At 45.0% G+C, this 17438-nt stretch overlaps 1 protein-coding gene across 3 annotated transcripts in view; it reads left to right on the top strand.

Annotated features, from left to right (window-relative positions):
- Positions 1 to 3608, top strand: part of LOC140210906 (uncharacterized) — a 29501-nt gene extending 25893 nt beyond the window's left edge. For all 3 annotated transcript variants that reach the window (XM_072280177.1, XM_072280179.1, XM_072280178.1), the window contains exon 3: positions 150 to 3608. In XM_072280177.1, coding sequence (XP_072136278.1) covers positions 517 to 2280 — 1764 coding nt within the window. In that variant the 5' untranslated portion in view covers positions 150 to 516 and the 3' untranslated portion in view covers positions 2281 to 3608. The remainder of the gene's footprint in view (positions 1 to 149) is intronic.
- The last annotated feature ends 13830 nt before the right edge of the window (positions 3609 to 17438 follow it).

The following is a 17438-nucleotide window of genomic DNA, read 5'->3' as shown; positions in this document are numbered from 1 at the left end:
TGTGCCCAGTTAGAAGATGATTTCTCTCGCCAACTTGGGTTGAACTTCACTGTAACAGTGTGTTGCTAGATCACACCTTGACAACTCAAGTGATCTCATCTGAAATGTTGTCCTAAACCCATTGATGGATTTTGTAAATCTTTTGACAGGTTAAAAATGACAAGGAGTTTGTCTGCGGGAATCTTGAACACAACACGCCAGTTTTGCTGTCTCTGTCCAGATATTTAAGAAGTGGAGGAAGGGAATCACTCAATCATCTGACCAATTGGCACGCCCGTCATTTTACACAGGAGGAACCCATTCATCTGATCAGACGGTGGGAATTGATTCAGTCGGTCATTTCAACTATAGGTACATCAGCAAGTTCACACTGGGACAAGGCCATTCATCTGTTTTGTGTGTGAGAAGAGATTCAGTCGGTCTTCCCACTTGTGGACACACCAGTCAGTTCACACTGGGCAGAGGCTGGTCATCTGCTGAATTTGTGGGGAAGGATTCACTCGGTCATCTGAGTTAATGGCTCACCAGCGAGTTCGCACCGGGGAGCGGCCGTTCACCTGCTTGGACTGCGGGAAGGGATTCACTTGCTCATCTAAGCTGAAGGTACATCAGCGAGTTCACACTGGGGAGAGGCCATTCACCTGCTCAGACTGTGGGAAGGGATTCACTCAGTCATTTCACCTCAGAAGGCACCAGTTAGTTCACACTGGGGAGAGGCCATTTACCTGCTCAGACTGTGGGAAGGGATTCACTTGCTCATCTAAACTGAAGGAACATCAGCGATTTCACACTGGAGAGAGGCCGTTCACCTGCTCAGACTGCGGGAAGGGATTCACTCGGTCATCTGACCTACTGACACACAAGTCACTTCACACTGGGGAGAGTCCGTTCACCTGCTCAGACTGCGGGAAGGGATTCGCTTGCTCATCTAAACTGAAGGTACATCAGCGAGTTCACACTGGGGAGAGGCCGTTCACCTGCTCAGACTGTGGGAAAGGATTCACTCAGTCATCCCAACTGGAGGTACATCAGCGAGTTCACACTGGAGAGAGGCCATTCACCTGCTCAGACTGTGGGAAGGGATTCACTCAGTCATCTAAACTGAAGGTACATCAGCGAGTTCACACTGGAGAGAGGCCATTCACCTGCTCAAACTGTGGGAAGGGATTCACTCAGTCATGCGACCTACTAGTACACAAGTCAGTTCACACTGGGGAGAGGCCGTTCACCTGCTCAGACTGCGGGAAGGGATTCATTTGCTCATCCCAACTGAAGGTACATCAGCGAGTTCACACTGGAGAGAGGCCATTCACCTGCTCAGACTGTGGAAAGGGATTCATTTGCTCATCCCAACTGAAGGTACATCAGCGAATTCACACTGGAGAGAGGCCGTTCACCTGCTCAGACTGTGGGAAGGGATTCACTTCGTCATCCGACCTGAAGGTACATCAGCGAGTTCACACTGGGGAGAGGCCATTCAGCTGCTCAGACTGCGGGAAGGCATTCACTTCGTCATCTAACCTGAAGGTACATCAGCGAGTTCACACTGGCAAGAGGCCATTCACCTGCTCGGACTGTGGGAAGGGATTCACTTGCTCATCCGAATTGAAGGTACATCAGCGAGTTCACACTGGGGAGAGGCCGTTCACCTGCTCAGACTGTGGGAAGGGATTCACTTGCTCATCTAACCTGAAGGTACATCAGCGAGTTCACACTGGGGAGAGGCCGTTCACCTGCTCAGACTGTGGGAAGGGGTTCACTTTGTCATCTCAGTTACTGAGACACCAGTCAGTTCACACTGGGGAGAGGCCATTCACTTGCTTGGACTGTGGGAAGGGATTCACTTGCTCATCTAAACTGAAGGTACATCAGAGAGTTCACACTGGAGAGAGACCATTCACTTGCTCAGACTGTGGGAAGGGATTTACTAAATCATATAACCTACAGAGCCACCAGTCAGTTCACACTGGAGAGAGGCCGTTCATCTGCTCGGAATGTGCGAAGGGATTCAGTCAGGCATCTCACCTACTGAGACACCACTCAGTTCACACTGGAAAGAGGCCATTCACCTGCTCAGACTGTGGGAAGGCATTCACTAAATTATCCAAACTGAAGGTACATCAGCGAGTTCACACTGGGAAGAGACCGTTCACCTGCTCAGTGTGTCGTAAGGGATTCACTCGGCCATCTCAACTGCAGAGACACCAGCAAGTTCACACTGGGGAGAGGCTGATGACATGGTCAGACTTTGGGAAAAGATTTTCTCAGCCAAGTCACTGAGTTCACACTGGGGAGAGGCCGTTCACCTGCTGTGAATGTGGGAAACGATTCACTCAATCGTCTAACGTTATGTAACTCTCGCTTCGGCTAGCTGCTTAATACAGGGGGTGATAGCACCCCCAGACCGGCCAAACTTAAGAAATCTCGTTTGGGTGGATGCTGTGTGATGTGTCCTCTGTTACAAATCAGTACCCTGAAATAACAAACAGTACATAATATGTGATTAAACGATTGAGCTTTATAATTCTTTCTTTGACTATATGGTTCGTAAAGTAAACAAAAAAAAAAATAAAAAGGGCCCACTCTCTCCATTTGCATCTTCTCATCTCTCTTCCGGACTCAGAAGAAGGAACATTTCTGTCATTGGATAGCCCCGCACTCCAAAACCCTGTTATCTCTAGTCATAGCCTAAACATTGCTGCTACAGAGAAACCATTACCTCAGCAGTGAAACAATACAGAGAGGCCATTACATTAGCAGTGAAACCTTACAGCAAGTTACACTTGTGACACACTACCAGGTTCACACTGGGGAGAAAGTTTCAATAAGCTGCATGCTGGATATTTGTCCATCACTGTTGCTGAATGCAATTTCGAGAGTGACTGTCGGTGCTGAACTCTGCAATTATTGCTGCTGCTCACCACACCCAGTTCTGCACCCTGGTCACTGGGCATGGGAGGAGTTTCTTCTGCTGCACCTTCACCTTCAATGGAACTGGAGTTTAATATTCTGGGTCTGTGACAAATAAATCAGTTCTATTTTAAACTCCGTCTCTGGTACTTAGGGAATTTATAACACAATTAGTGTACAATAGAGCAGCGGTCCCCAACCACCGGGCCGCAAAGCATGTGCTACCGGGCCGCAAGGAAACGACATGGTTTGGCGATATGAGTCAGCTGCACCTTTCCTCATTCCCTGTCGCGCGTACTGTTGATCTTGAACGCACACGAGGTCATTAACCGTGCGTCATCCATGTCAGCACGGGAAGGAGGTCAACTCCTCGAGCTTGCAAATGACGGCGGGCTGAAAAGTATGTTTGACATAACATCTCTGCTGGCATTCTGGATCAAAGTCAAGGCTGACTATCCTGAGATAGCCACGAAAGCACTGAAAACGTTGCTTTCATTTCCAACATACCTCTGCAATGAATGTAATGAAAACTAAATTGCAGAATAGACTGGGCTTAAGGAACCCCCTTCCAGTATCGCTGTCTCCCATCACCCCTCGATAGGACCGTCTTGTTGCAGGGAAACAAGCCCAGGGCTGCCACTGATTCAGCGATATTGGTGTGTTGCAATGATTTTATATGTTCATGCGGGGAAAATATGTGCTGTGTGTTTAATATCCAAACATTACTTAAAATGTTATGATGCTATTGACTTATAAGTGACTTATTTAACCATATAACAATTACAGCACAAAACAGGCCATCTCTGCCCTTCTAGTCCGTGCCAAACGCTACTCTCACCTGGTCCCATTGACCTGCACTCAGCCCATATCCCTCCATTCCTTTCCTGTCCATATACCTATCCAATTTTTCCTTAAATGATAATATCGTACCAGCCTCTACCACTTCTACTGGATGTTCGTTCAACACTTACTTCAAGCTCCCCTGTCCTCCCCTGATAATTGACTTATCGCTATATTCATGTGAGGAAAATAGGCGCTGTGTGTTTAATATTAAATTCATTAGATAATCCCTTTTAGAAATGAAATTGAGTGTATTAGCTACTTATCACCTACATTGCGGTCATGATTAACCCCTCCCCCCCAAAAAGAATTGCCAAAAGCGATTTACAGAGAAAAAATCGGCATGACTAACTGAAGGAAGAGTGAGTAAGGGATTTGAAAGTTGGAGGGGGAGGGGGAGATCCAAAATGATAGGAGAAGACAGGAGGGGGAGGGATGGAGCCAAGAGCTGGACAGGTGATAGGCAAAACTCCCCCTCCTGTCTTCTCCTATCATTTTGGATCTCCCCCTCCCCCTCCAACTTTCAAATCCCTTACTCACTCTTCCTTCAGTTAGTCCTGACGAAGGGTCTCGGCCTGAAACGTCGACTGCACCTCTTCCTAGAGATGCTGCCTGGCCTGCTGCGTTCACCAGCAACTTTTATGTGTGTTGCTTGAATTTCCAGCATCTGCAGTATTCCTGTTGTTAGCAGTTATAATGGGTGACTCCAATCTACATATAGATTGGGTGAACCAAATTGGTAAGGGTGCTGAGGAAGAGGATTTCTTGGAATGTATGCGGGATGGCTTTCTGAACCAACATGTCGAGGAACCAACTAGAGAGCAGGCCATTCTAGACTGGGTATTGAGCAATAAGGAAGGGTTAGTTAGCAATCTTGTCGTGCAGCCTTGGGTAAGGGTGACCATAATATGGTAGAATTCTTCATTAAGATGGAGAGTGACATAGTTAATTCAGAAACAAAGGTTCTGAACTAAAAGGAGGGTAACTTTGAAGGTATGAGACGTGAATTAGCTAAGATAGACCAGCAAATGATACTTAAAGGGTTGACAGTGGATATGCAATGGCAAGCATTTAAAGATCACATGGATGAACTACAACAATTGTTCATCCAGGTTTGGCAAAAGAATAAACCAGGGAAGGTAGTGCACCCGTGGCTGACAAGGGAAATTCGGGATAGTATCAATTCCAAAGAAGAAACATACAAATTAGCCAGAAAAAGTGGCACACCTGAGGACTGGGAGAAATTCAGAGTCCAGCAGAGGAGGACATAGGGCTTAATTAGGAAAGGGAAAAAAGATTATGAGAGAAAGCTGGCAGGGAACATAAGAACTGACTGTAAAAGCTTTTATAGATGTGTGAAAAGAAAAAGATTGGTTAAGACAAATGTAGGTCCCTTACAGTCAGAAAAAGGTGAATTGATCATGAGGAACAAGGACATGGCAGACCTATTGAATAACTACTTTGGTTTTGTCTTCACCAAGGAGGACATAAATAATCTTCCGGAAATAGTAGGGGACCGAGGGTGTAGTGAGATGGAGGAACTGAGGGAAATACATGTTAGTAGGGAAGCAGTGTTAGGTAAATTGAAGGGATTAAAGGCAGATAAATCCCCAGGGCCAGATGGTCTGCATCCTAGAGTGCTTAAGGAAGTAGAGCCCAAGAAATAGTGGATGCATTAGTGATAATTTTTCAAAACTCTTTAGATTCTGGATTAGTTCCTGAGGATTGGAGGGTGGCTAATGTAACCCCGCTTTTTAAAAAAGGAGGGAGAGAGAAACTGGGGAATTATAGACCGGTTAGCCTAACATCGGTGGTGGGGAAAATGCTAGAGTCAGTTATCAAAGATGTGATAACAGCACATTTAGAAAGCAGTGAAATCATCGGACAAAGTCAGCATGGATTTGTGAAAAGAAAATCATGTCTGACAAACCTCATAGGAATTTTTGAGGATGTAACTAGTAGAGTGGAAAGGGGAGAACCAGTGGATGTGGTATATTTGGATTTTCAAAAGGCTTTTGACAAGGTGCCACACAGGAGATTAGTGTAAAACCTTAAAGCACACGGTATTGGGGGTATGGTATTGATGTTGATAGAGAATTTGGAAGCAAAGAGTGGGAATAAACGAGACCTTTTCAGAATGGCAGGCAGTGACTAGTGGGGTACAGCAAGGCTCAGTGCTGGGACCCCATTTGTTTACAATATATATTAATGACTTAGACGAGGGAATTAATTGCAGCATCTCCTTAGAACACCTGGAGAATAAAGACGCATACGTAAGGCTCCTTTTCATTGACAACAGCTCTGCCTTTGATACCACTGGAACCTGGGCCTTAGCACTTAGATCTGCAGCTGGATCTTCAACTTCCTCACAGACAGGACCTAGGCTGTAAAAATAGGGAACAAGCTCTCCTCTACAATCACTCTGAGCACCGGTGCCCCACAAGGCTGTGTACTCAGCCCCCTGCTGTACTCATTGTACACCCATGATTGTGTAGCCAAGTTTCCATCAAACTCAATATACAAGTTTGCTGATGACACAACAATTGTAGGCCGTATCTCGGGTAATGATGAGTTTGAGTACAGAGAGGAAATTAAGAACCTGGTGGCATGGTGCGAAGACAATAACCTATCCCTCAACGTCAGCAAGACGAAGGAATTGGTTGTTGACTTCAGAAGGAGTAGCGGACCGCACGACCCAATTTACATCGGTGGTGCACAAGTGGAACAGATTAAAAGCTTTAAGTTCCTCAGGGTCAATATCACCAATGACCTGACTTGGTCCAACCAAGCAGAGTTCACTGCCAAGGTGGCCCACCAGCGCCTTCACTTCCTGAGAAAACGAAAGAAGTTTGGCCTGTCCCCTGAAACCCTCACTAATTTTTATAGATGCACCGTAGAAAACATTCTTCTAGGGTGCATCACAACCTGGTATGGAAGTTGTCCTGTCCAAGACCGAAACAAGCTGCAGAAGATCGTGAACACGGCGCAGCACAACACACAAACCAATCTTCCGTCCTTTGACTCACTTTACACCGCACGCTGTCGGAGTAGTGCTGCCAGGATAATCAAGGACACGACACACCCAGCCAACACACTTTTCGTCCCTCTTCCCTCCGGGAGAAGGTTCAGGAGCTTGAAGACTTGTACAGCCAGATTTGGGAACAGCTTCTTTCCAACTGTGATAAGACTGCAGAACGGATCCTGACCCGGATCTGGGCTGTACCCTCCAAATATCCAGACCTGCCTCTCGGTTTTTTGCACCACCTCACTTTCCATTTTCTATTTATAATTTATAATTTAAATATTTACTAATTTTAACTATTTTTAATATTTATAATCCAGAGAGTGTGAAGCGCTGAATCAAATATCGCCGTGATGTTTATACGTTCTAGAACCAATTGTTTGGCGACAATAAAGTATAAAGTACCTTTTGGAACTTTATATCCGATTTAAGAAGTGAGTTTTGGATCTTTTCAAGGTCTAAGCAGGACATAATGTCACTAAGCCATTGAGCATGAGTGGGTGGAGCAACATCTCTCCACCTAAGAGGGCCTGCACGTCTGGCCAAAAGTGTGGCAAAAGACAATGTACGACGTTTAGTCGGAATCAAATGCATGAGAACTTCTCCCCAGGTACCAAAAAGAGCAATCAGTGTCACACAGCGGCGCTGGAAGCGGACCCAAATGCAAGACACAAATACATCTTATGTGGTTAACCTAAATTGAGTTTATTGCTCGTTACAAGGAGAGCAACGCAGAAGCAGGAATAGCATAATGGACAAGGACTCCGGCCCTGGACTAGGATGGGACTAAGGGTCTGGGCTAGGACTCGGAATCACGGACCTCAGAGCCAGGACTTGATACTTGAAGACTCCAGAGCCAGGAACTCTTCTTATTCACGGGATAGACTCAGACACAGGTGTGACAAAAGAACCAGTTATCAGAAGATTGATGCCGATAAGAGGACAATGGGGGAACATGCAAGGTGCTAATAAGAGAGAGACGAGGGAGATTACCGAAAGGAGACACGGTTCCGAGTATTGTCAGAGACCGGTGGCTTTGAACCCTGAACTATTTGAAGTTTGATGGACAGGCGATACCCCAGCAGGGGAATAAAAAGGGAGAGGTTCGCTAAGGCCAGACACACGACACCACGAGGTAACGAGACCCTGGAAGCGGTGTGCCCCCACAAGTTACTGGGAGTTTTGGAGGTGTGGTCGCGGGACCAGCCATAGACGCACAGGGTAGAAAGTTACGGTCGGGCGGGGACCCGGTGTGTGTGTGTGTCCGCCCTTGCCTGGGTGCCGGGTTCACCGCAGAAGAACGATCGTATCTGGAACGGAGGGGTCACAGTCGGTGACCTCAGAAGACATTACAAAGGGCTCGCCCGAAAGCTAACTGCGAGGAATATCAAAGGTCTGTGTGGAATCCGTTTTGAATATTCATTCGCTTTCGTTCTCTCTTCTGCCCGCCCCAACGGCACAACAGCGATTACTGCGAACTGAACTAAATTGAACTGAACTTTGCGTCACTTGAAACTGATCATTTACCCCTAGACTGCGATAGAGCTTGATTGATCCTATTATCCTAGTTCTGTGTACATGTGTTTTATCATTGCTAAACTGTTACATTTATATCCTTTTGATTAGAGTAGTGTTGCTTATTTTCTTTAATAAAACTTTTAGTTCCAGTAATCCAGACTCCAACTAAGTGGTCCATTTCTGCTGGTTTGGCAACCCAGTTACGGGGTACGTAACACAGGACATAAGTACAGACAAGAAATTAAGAACCTGGTGGCATAGTGCGAAGACAATAACCTATCCCTCAACGTCAGCAAGACGAAGGAATTGGTAGTTGACTTCAGAAGGAATAGCGGACCGCACGACCCAATTTACATCGGTGGTGCGCAAGTGGAACAGGTCAAAAGCTTTAAGTTCCTCGGGGTCAATATCACAAATGATCTGACTTGGTCCAACCAAGCAGGGTCCACTGCCAAGAAGGCCCACCAGCGCCTTTACTTCCTGAGAAAACTAAAGAAATTTGGCCTGTCCCCTAAAACCCTCACTAATTTTTATAGATGCACGGTAGAAAGCATTCTTCTAGGGTGCATCACAACCTGGTATGGAAGTTGTCCTGTCCAAGACCGAAACAAGCTGCAGAAGATCGTGAACACGGCGCAGCACATCACACAAACCAATCTTCCGTTCGTGGACTTACTTTACACCGCACGCTGTCGCAGCAGTGCTGCCAGGACAATCAAGGACACGACCCACGCAGCCAACAGAGTTTTTGTCCCTCTTCCCTCCGGGAGAAGGTTCAGGAGCTTGAAGACTTGTACGGCCAGATTTGGGAACAGCTTCTTTCCAACTGTGATAAGACTGCTGAACGGATCCTGGCCCGGATCTGGGCCGTACCCTCCAAATATCCGGATCTGCCTCTCGGTTTTTTTGCACCTTACTTCCCATTTTTCTATTTCCTATTTATGATTTATAATTTAAATTTTGAACATTTAGTAATTTTAACTATTTTTAATATTTGTAATCCAGGGAGTGTGAAGCGCTGAATCAAATATCGCTGTGATGATTGTACATTCTAGTACCAATTGTTTGGCGACAATAAAGTACAAAGTATAACACACTGAGCCGGGAATCCTCCTCAGACACAGAACAGCGTCGGGACTCTTCTTGACACAGGGTCAGGAGCCCTCCAGGGTACAGAGCCAGGACCCCTTTTGGACGCAGGACATGGATACGGAGATCACACAACGATGTGCACTATGACTGGGCACAAGTCCGCTCCAAGCAGCAGCAAGCTCTTGACTCACCCTGGTGGGTTAACTTTGACTGCCCGCTCTGACTAGGGAAGGTAGCTTCCTGGCACTTTCTTCGGGAGGAGACTAGGCTTGCTCCGGCCAGATGACCTTGGCTCGCAGTACACTCTTTAACGCTCTCGCGCTGAATAGCTAAAAGCCGGAGACTTATAAACTGCCGGTTCAGCCGAGAGTAAATTGACTCCAATCACCAAGCCCGAGGGACACGGGAAAACAGGGAACCAAAGGGAAACAGGGAGTCAACGGTCCGGATCGTAACACAAACAAAGTAAATTTAAAGGGAAACCCGATCTGGACCATGACAATCAGAGGGTTAGGTTCCAAGTAGTAATTAAGTATATGGGACAAAGTTAAAAAGACATCTCTCCAGAATTTCTCCAAACTAGGCCAAGCCCAATACATATGCCTTCGGGAAGTATCGACCCCTTTACACTTGTCACAACAGGGACGAATGTCAGGATAGAACCGGGATAGTTTAGTTTTAGACATATGAGCCCTGTGTACAACCTTAAACTGTAAAAGGCAGTGACGAGCATATAGAGAAGTTGAATTAACTAACTTGAGAACTGAATCCCAGACCTCGTCAGAAAGAGAAAAATTTAAGTCCTGCTCCCAGGCAGTTTTAATTTTTTCAAAGGGAGCTCGCCTCAACATCACTAACATATCTTGAATAGTAGATATTAAACCTTTACCCAATGGGTTCATACGAAGAAACAAGTCCACTACGTTTTTATTGGGTATCTCAGGAAAATTTGGTACTAAAGGATTGATAAAATGTCTAATTTGGAGATATCTAAAAAAATGAGTATAAGGTAGATTGAACTTTGCAGATAATTGTTTGAAAGATGCAAAGCGATTGTCTATAAAAAAATCTTTGAAGCACCCAATACCCTTTCTGCACCAGTCCTGAAATGTTGAATCATGCATAGGAGGCTGAAAAAGATGATTATATACAATAGGACTCATTCATAGGCATCCGTTAGTCTTGTGAGACCATGGATTCGTGCCTTGGAAGGTTTCCAGGGTGCAGGCCTGGGCAAGGTTGTGTGGAAGACCGGCAGTTGCCCATGCTGCAAGTCTCCCCTCTCCACGCCACCGATGTTGTCCAAGGGAAGGGCACTAGGGCCGAAACAGCTTGGCGCCAGTGTTGTCGCAGAGGAATGTGTGATTAAGTGCCTTGCTTAATAGGACTAGAGAGAGAGGAAAACCATGAAGCCCTTTATATTTCCTGAACTGAGCCCATATTCTCAAAGTATGTCTGATGACAGGGTTAACAATAAATTTAGGCAGATGGCAAGGAAGTGCGGGTCCAAGAAATGCAAAGATGGAGAAATTCTTATAAGAATTCAACTCCACAGCCACCCATATTGGACAGTCAAACTGATTGTAAAAGTAAGATAAAAAAATAATACAACATATATTGGCTGCCCAACAATATAAACGAAAATTAGGTAAGGCCATATCCCCTACCCTTTTGGGTTTTTGAAGGTAAGCTTTATTTAGTCTGGAGCGTTTGCCCTTCCATATATAGGATGAAATAATAGAATCTAACGAATCAAAAAAAGCTTTAGAAGTAAAGATTGGTAAAGATTGAAATAAGTATAAAAATTTAGGAAGGATATACATTTTAACAACATTAATTCGACCTATTAGAGACATGGACAGGGGTGACCACCGTACAAGGCTCTGTTTTGTAAAATTTAAAAGATTAGTAAAATTTTCTCCAAAAAGACGCTTATAATTCATTGTTACTGTAATGTCAAGGTAAGTAAATGGATTATTAACTACTTTAAAAGGGAGGTTATGAAATTTCAATAATTGTGCTGCTCTGTTTATTGGAAAGAGATCGCTCTTATGTATTAAGTTTGTATCCAGAAAGCTGGCTAAATCTGTTAAGGAGTGAAAACTTTGGGGGTAAGGAGGTAGTCAGATTTGATATAAAAAGTAAAAGATCATCGGCTGAAAGAGAAACTTTATGCTCAGCACCATCGCTCTGAATCCCCGTCAATTCAGCACAGCTACGAAACGCAATCGCCAATGGCTCTATAGCCAGATCAAAAAGTAAGGGACTTAAAGGGCACCCTTGCCGGGTGCCACGTTTAAGGACAAAAAGTTGGGATTGCTGAGAATTGGTCAAAACAGAAGCAGTAGGGTGTGAATATAACAATTTAATCCACGTAATAAAACTTTGTCCAAAATCAAATTTGTCTAAAACTGCAAAAAGATAATTCCACTCCACACGATCAAATGCTTTCTTCGCATCTAGCGAAATAGCACATTCAGGAGTCCCAGCTGAAGGTGAATATAAGATATTGAATAGATGCCTTCTGTTAAAAAAAGGGAGACAATTTTTAATAAAACCAGTTTGGTCTTCAGATATAATTAAGGGTAGGATGTTCTCCAATCTATGGGCCAAAACTTCAGCCAAAATTTTAACATCAACATTTAGCAAAGAAATCGACCTATATGAAGAACACTCAGTTGGATCTTTGCCATTTTTTGTTAAAAGAATCATTAAATGATGTTGGCAATTTACCATGTTTAAACAAATCGGATAAAACTTAGTTGAGGTGAAAGCAGTGAGGAAAATGATTTATAAAATTCTGCGGAAAACCCACCAGGACCAGGAGATTTACCAGACTGCAGTACAAAAATAGCTGAGGATATTTCTTCCAGTGATAATGGTTCATTCAGTTTTATTTTAAGATCAGGAGAAAGCGTAGGAATATTTAAGCTATTTAAGAAATGCTCGAGAGAGTTGTTATCATTTGAAGATTTAGAAGTATAGAGTCAAGAATAATAATTCTTGAATGTATCATTAATTTCGGAATAGTTCAAGGTAATAGTTGGTCTATTGCTTTAATATGATTAACCAGATCCAATCACTCTTTATAGGTCTTTCTTTTCAAATTTGCAGTATATGAAATTATTTGACCCCTTAGGTATGCTTTCATAGCGTCCCAGACAACCTGACTTGAGGTTTCAGATGACACATTAGTGCTTAAAAAAAAGTAATCTGGTTCTCCATAAATTTTACAAAGTCGTTATCTGACAACAAGATCGGATCGAAACGCCAATGCTGATTAATCTGGGGGAGACCAGGAAGAATTATAGACAGGGTGACTGGGGCGAGATCCGAAATCAATATACTCTTATAATCACAAGAGCGAACAAATGGAATCAGCTGATTAGCAATTAAAAAATAATCAATTATAGTAAAAGTGTGATGAACATGTGAAAAAAAGAATAATCACTTTATGAAATAATCTCTTTTATGAAAGCGGCCAGTGAGTGAGTGGGCCAGTGAAGGAGTGGAGCTTTGAGGCTTTGACTCGAGAGATTTTGGCAGTTTTGGCAGTTGGTCTGTGCAATCAAGTCAATCAAGATTTGAATAGATCAGCAGAAAGCTGTTGATTAGCCAATCAAGATTTGAATAGCTCAGACTCAGCAGAAAGCAGCTGATTGGGCAATCGAGGTCAGGTGACCAAGCATTTTGAAAAGCTCAAACAGATAAATAGAGGGATAGCTCAAGCAAAGTGGCTAGTGAAGGAGTGGAGCTTTGACTCAAGAGACTTTGATGAGAAGAGACAGAGGACAAGCTAGCTTACAGTCAGTCTTTACAATGTCTCCTGAGATGGTGATGTGCCTCTCATGTGAGATGTGGCAGTCTTGGGGGAATGCCCCTCTCCCACAGAGTCACATCTGCCAGAAGTGCATACGGCTGGGCGATCTGGAAGACCGTGTAAGGAATCTGGAGCAGCACCTGGATGACCTTTGACTCATAAGGGAGAATGAGGCAGTCATAGATGAGAGCTACAGGGAGGTAGTCACACCTAGGCTGTTGGAAGCAGGTTGTTGGGTGATAGTCAGAGGGGGAAAAGTGAAGGTGAGCAGACAGGTAGTGCAGAGCACCCCTGTAGCCATTCCCCTGAATAATAAGTTTACTGTCCTGGATACTGTTGGTGGGGAACATGACCAGGTGTGAGCCACGGTGGCAGGGCCTCTGGCACTGAGTCTGACCCTGTGGTGCAGAAGGATGGGACAGAGAAGAGGAGAGCTGTCGTCATTGGAGACTCTATAGTCAGGGGAGCAGACAGGAGATTTTGTGGCTGTGAGAAGGACACCCCCATGGTTTGTTGCCTCCCGGGTGCCAGGGTCTGGGATGTCTCTGACCGGGTGCATGACATTCTGGTATGAGAGGGAAAGCAACCAGAAGTCGTGATACATGTTGGCACCAACGACATAGGCAGGAAGAGAGATGAGGTCCTGAAGTGTGAGTTTTGGGAACTAGGCAGAAGGCTGAAGAACAGGACCTCAAGGGTGGTGTTCTCAGGTTTGCTGCCAGTGCTACGTGACAGTGATGGTAAGAATTGGAGGAGATGGCAGTTGAATGCGTGGCTGAGGAGTTGGTGCAGGGAGCAGGGTTTTGGATTTTTGGATCATTGGGATCTCTTCTGGGGAAGGTGGGGCCTGTACAGATTGGATGGGTTGCACCTGAACTCGAGGGGGAGCAATATCTTGGTGGGTAGGTTTGCTAGCATGGTTCAGGAGGGTTTAAACTAATTTGCAAGGGGGATGGGACCCAGAGTGATAGAGCAGTGAAAGAAGTGCATGGAGTAAAGCCAGATCTAACATACAGAGGCTTTGAGGAAAGAGAAGCAGAATAAATGGTGTAAAGGCATTAAGGTAGAAGGGCTAAAATGTGTGTACCTCAATGCAAGAAGCATCAGGAACAAAGGTGATGAACTGAGAGCTTGGATAGATACGTGGAATTATGATGTAGTGGCCATTACAGAGACTTGGCTGGCACCAGGGCAGGAATGGATTCTCAATATTCCTGGATTTCAGTGCTTTAAAAGGGATAGAGAGGGTGGGAAAAGGGGAGGAGGGGTGGCATTACTGGTCAGGAGTACTATTACAGCTACAGAAAGGGTGGGTAATGTAGCAGGATCCTCTTTTGAGTCAGTATGTGTGGAAGGCAGGAACAGGAAGGGAGTAGTTACTCTATTGGGAGTATTCTATAGGCCCCCTGGTAGCAGCAGGGATACAGAGGAGCAGATTGGGAGGCAGATTTTGGAAAAGTGCAAAAATAACAGGGTTGTTATCATGGGTGACTTTAACTTCCCTAATATTGATTTGCACCTGATTAGTTCCAAGGGTTTAGATGGGGCAGAGTTTGTTAAGTGTGTCCAGGATGGATTCCTGTCACAGTATGTGGACAGGCCGACCAGGGGGAATGCCATACTAGATCTAGTACTAGGTAATGAACCATGTCAGGTCACAGATCTCTGTGGGTGAGCATCTGGGGGACAGTGACCACCGCTCCCTGGCCTTTAGCATTATCATGGAAAATGATAGAATCAGAGAGGACAGGAAAATTTTTAATTGGGGAAGGGCAAATTGAGGCTATAAGGCTAGAACTTGCAGGTGCGAATTGGGATGATGTTTTTGCAGGGAAATGTCCTATGGACATGTGGTCGATGTTTAGGGATCTCTTGCAGGATGTTAGGGATAAATTTGTCCCGGTGAGGAAGATAAAGAATGGTAGGGTGAAGGAACCATGGGTGGCAAGTGAGGTGGAAAATCTAGTCAGGTGGAAGAAGGCAGCATACATGAGGTTTAGGAAGCAGGGATCAGATGGGTCTATTGAGGAATATAGGGAAGCAAGAAAGGAGCTTAAGAAGGGGCTGAGAAGAACAAGAAGGGGGCATGAGAAGGCCTTGGTGATTATGGTAAAGGAAACCCCCAAGGCATTCTTCAATTACGTGAAGAAAAAAAGGGTGACAGGAGTGAAGGTAGGACCGATTAGAGATAAAGGTGGGAAGATGTGCCTGGAGGCTGTGGAAGCGAGCGAGATCCTCAATGAATACTTCTCTTTGGTATTCACCAATGAGAGGGAACTTGATGATGGTGAGGACAATATGAGTGAGGTTGATGTTCTGGAGCATGTTGATATTAAGGGAGTTGTTAAAATACATTAGGATGGATATGTCCCCGGGGCCTGATGGAATATTCCCCAGGCTGCTCCACGAGGCGAGGGAAGAGATTGCTGAGCCTCTGGCTAGGATCTTTATGTCCTCGTTTTCCACGGGAATGGTACCAGAGGATTGGAGGGAGGCAAATGTTGTCCCCTTGTTCAAAAAAGGTAGTAGGGATAGTCTGGGTAATTATAGACCAGTGAGCCTTACATCTGTGGTGGGAAAGCTGTTGGAAAAGTTTCTTCGAGATAGGACCTCTGGGCATTTAGAGAATCATGGTCTGATCAGGGACAGTCAGCATGGCTTTGTGAAGGGCAGGTCGTGTCTAACAAACCTGATAAAGTTCTTTGAGGAGGTGACCAGGCATATAGATGAGGGTAGTGCAGTGGATGTGATCTATATGGATTTTAGTAAGGCATTTGATAAGGTTCCACGTGGTAGACTTATTCAGAAAGTCAGAAGGCATGGGATCCAGGGAAGTTTGGCCAGGTGGATTCAGAATTGGCTTGCCTGCAGAAAGCAGAGGGTGGTGGTGGAGGGAGTACATTCAGATTGGAGGATTGTGACTAGTGGTGTCCCACAAGGATGTGTTCTGGGACCTCTACTTTTTGTGATTTTTATTAACTACCTGAATGTGGGGGTAGAAGGGTGGGTTGGCAAGTTTGCAGATGACACAAAGGTTTGTGGTGTTGTAGATAGTGTAGAGGATTGTCAAAGAATGCAGAGAGACATTGATAGGATGCAGAAGTGGGCTGAGAAGTGGCAGATGGTGTTCAACCCGGAGAAGTGTGAGGTGGTACACCTTAGAAGGACAAACTCCAAGGCAGAGTAGAAAGTAAATGGCAGGATACTTGGTAGTGTGGAGGAGCAGAGGCATCTGGGGGTACATGTCCACAGATCCCTGAAATTTGCCTCACAGGTGGATAGGGTAGTTAAGAAAGCTTATGGGGTGTTGGCTTTCATAAGTCGAGGGATAGAGTTTAAGAGTTGCGATGTAATGATGCAGCTCTATAAAACTCTGGTTAGGCCACACTTGGAGTACTGTGTCCAGTTCTGGTCGCCTCACTATGGGAAGGATGTGGAAGGATTGCAAAAGGTACAGAGGATATTTACCAGGATGCTGCCTGGTTTAGAGAGTATGCATTATGATCAGAGATTAAGGGAGCTAGGGCTTTACTCTTTGGAGAGAAGGTGGATGAGAGGAGACATGATAGAGGTATACAAGATAATAAGAGGAATAGATAGAGTGGATAGCCAGCGCCTCTTCCCCAGGGCACCACTGCTCAATACAAGAGGACATAGCTTTAAGGTAAGGGGTGGGAAGTTCAAGGGGGATATTAGGGGAAGGTTTTCTACTCAGTGGTTGGTGCGTGGAATGCACTGCCTGAGTCAGTGGTGGAGGCAGATACATAGTGAAGTTTGAGAATACTAGACAGGTATATGGAGGAATTTAAGGTGGGGGCTTATATGGGAGGCAGGGTTTGAGGGTCGGCACAACATTGTGGACCGAAGGGCCTGTACTGTGCGGTACTATTCTGTTCTATGTTCTCTCTCATTTGGATGGAGAATAGAGGATGATCGATCCAAAACTGGATCTAACCAACAATTAAAATCACCACCCAATATGAGAGAATATGATCTCAGCTCAGGCAATAAAGAAAAGAAAAAGATCAAAAAACCCACATCATCTGAGTTGGGAGCGTATAAGTTAGCCAGGACAACTGGTGTATTATATATTTTCCCCAAGGCAATAATAGAATCGGGAGAATGAGGAGATTATAGATGGTAGCTACAGGGAGGTAGTTACACCAAAGGACAGAGGACAGGAAATTGGGTTACTGTCAGGCGAGGGAAAAGGAAAGGGCAGGCAAAGCAGGGTTC

The sequence above is a fragment of the Mobula birostris genome, chromosome 16, assembly GCF_030028105.1.
Source record: "Mobula birostris isolate sMobBir1 chromosome 16, sMobBir1.hap1, whole genome shotgun sequence".
NCBI lineage: Eukaryota > Metazoa > Chordata > Chondrichthyes > Myliobatiformes > Myliobatidae > Mobula > Mobula birostris.
This window is presented reverse-complemented; position numbering and strand designations above follow the sequence as displayed.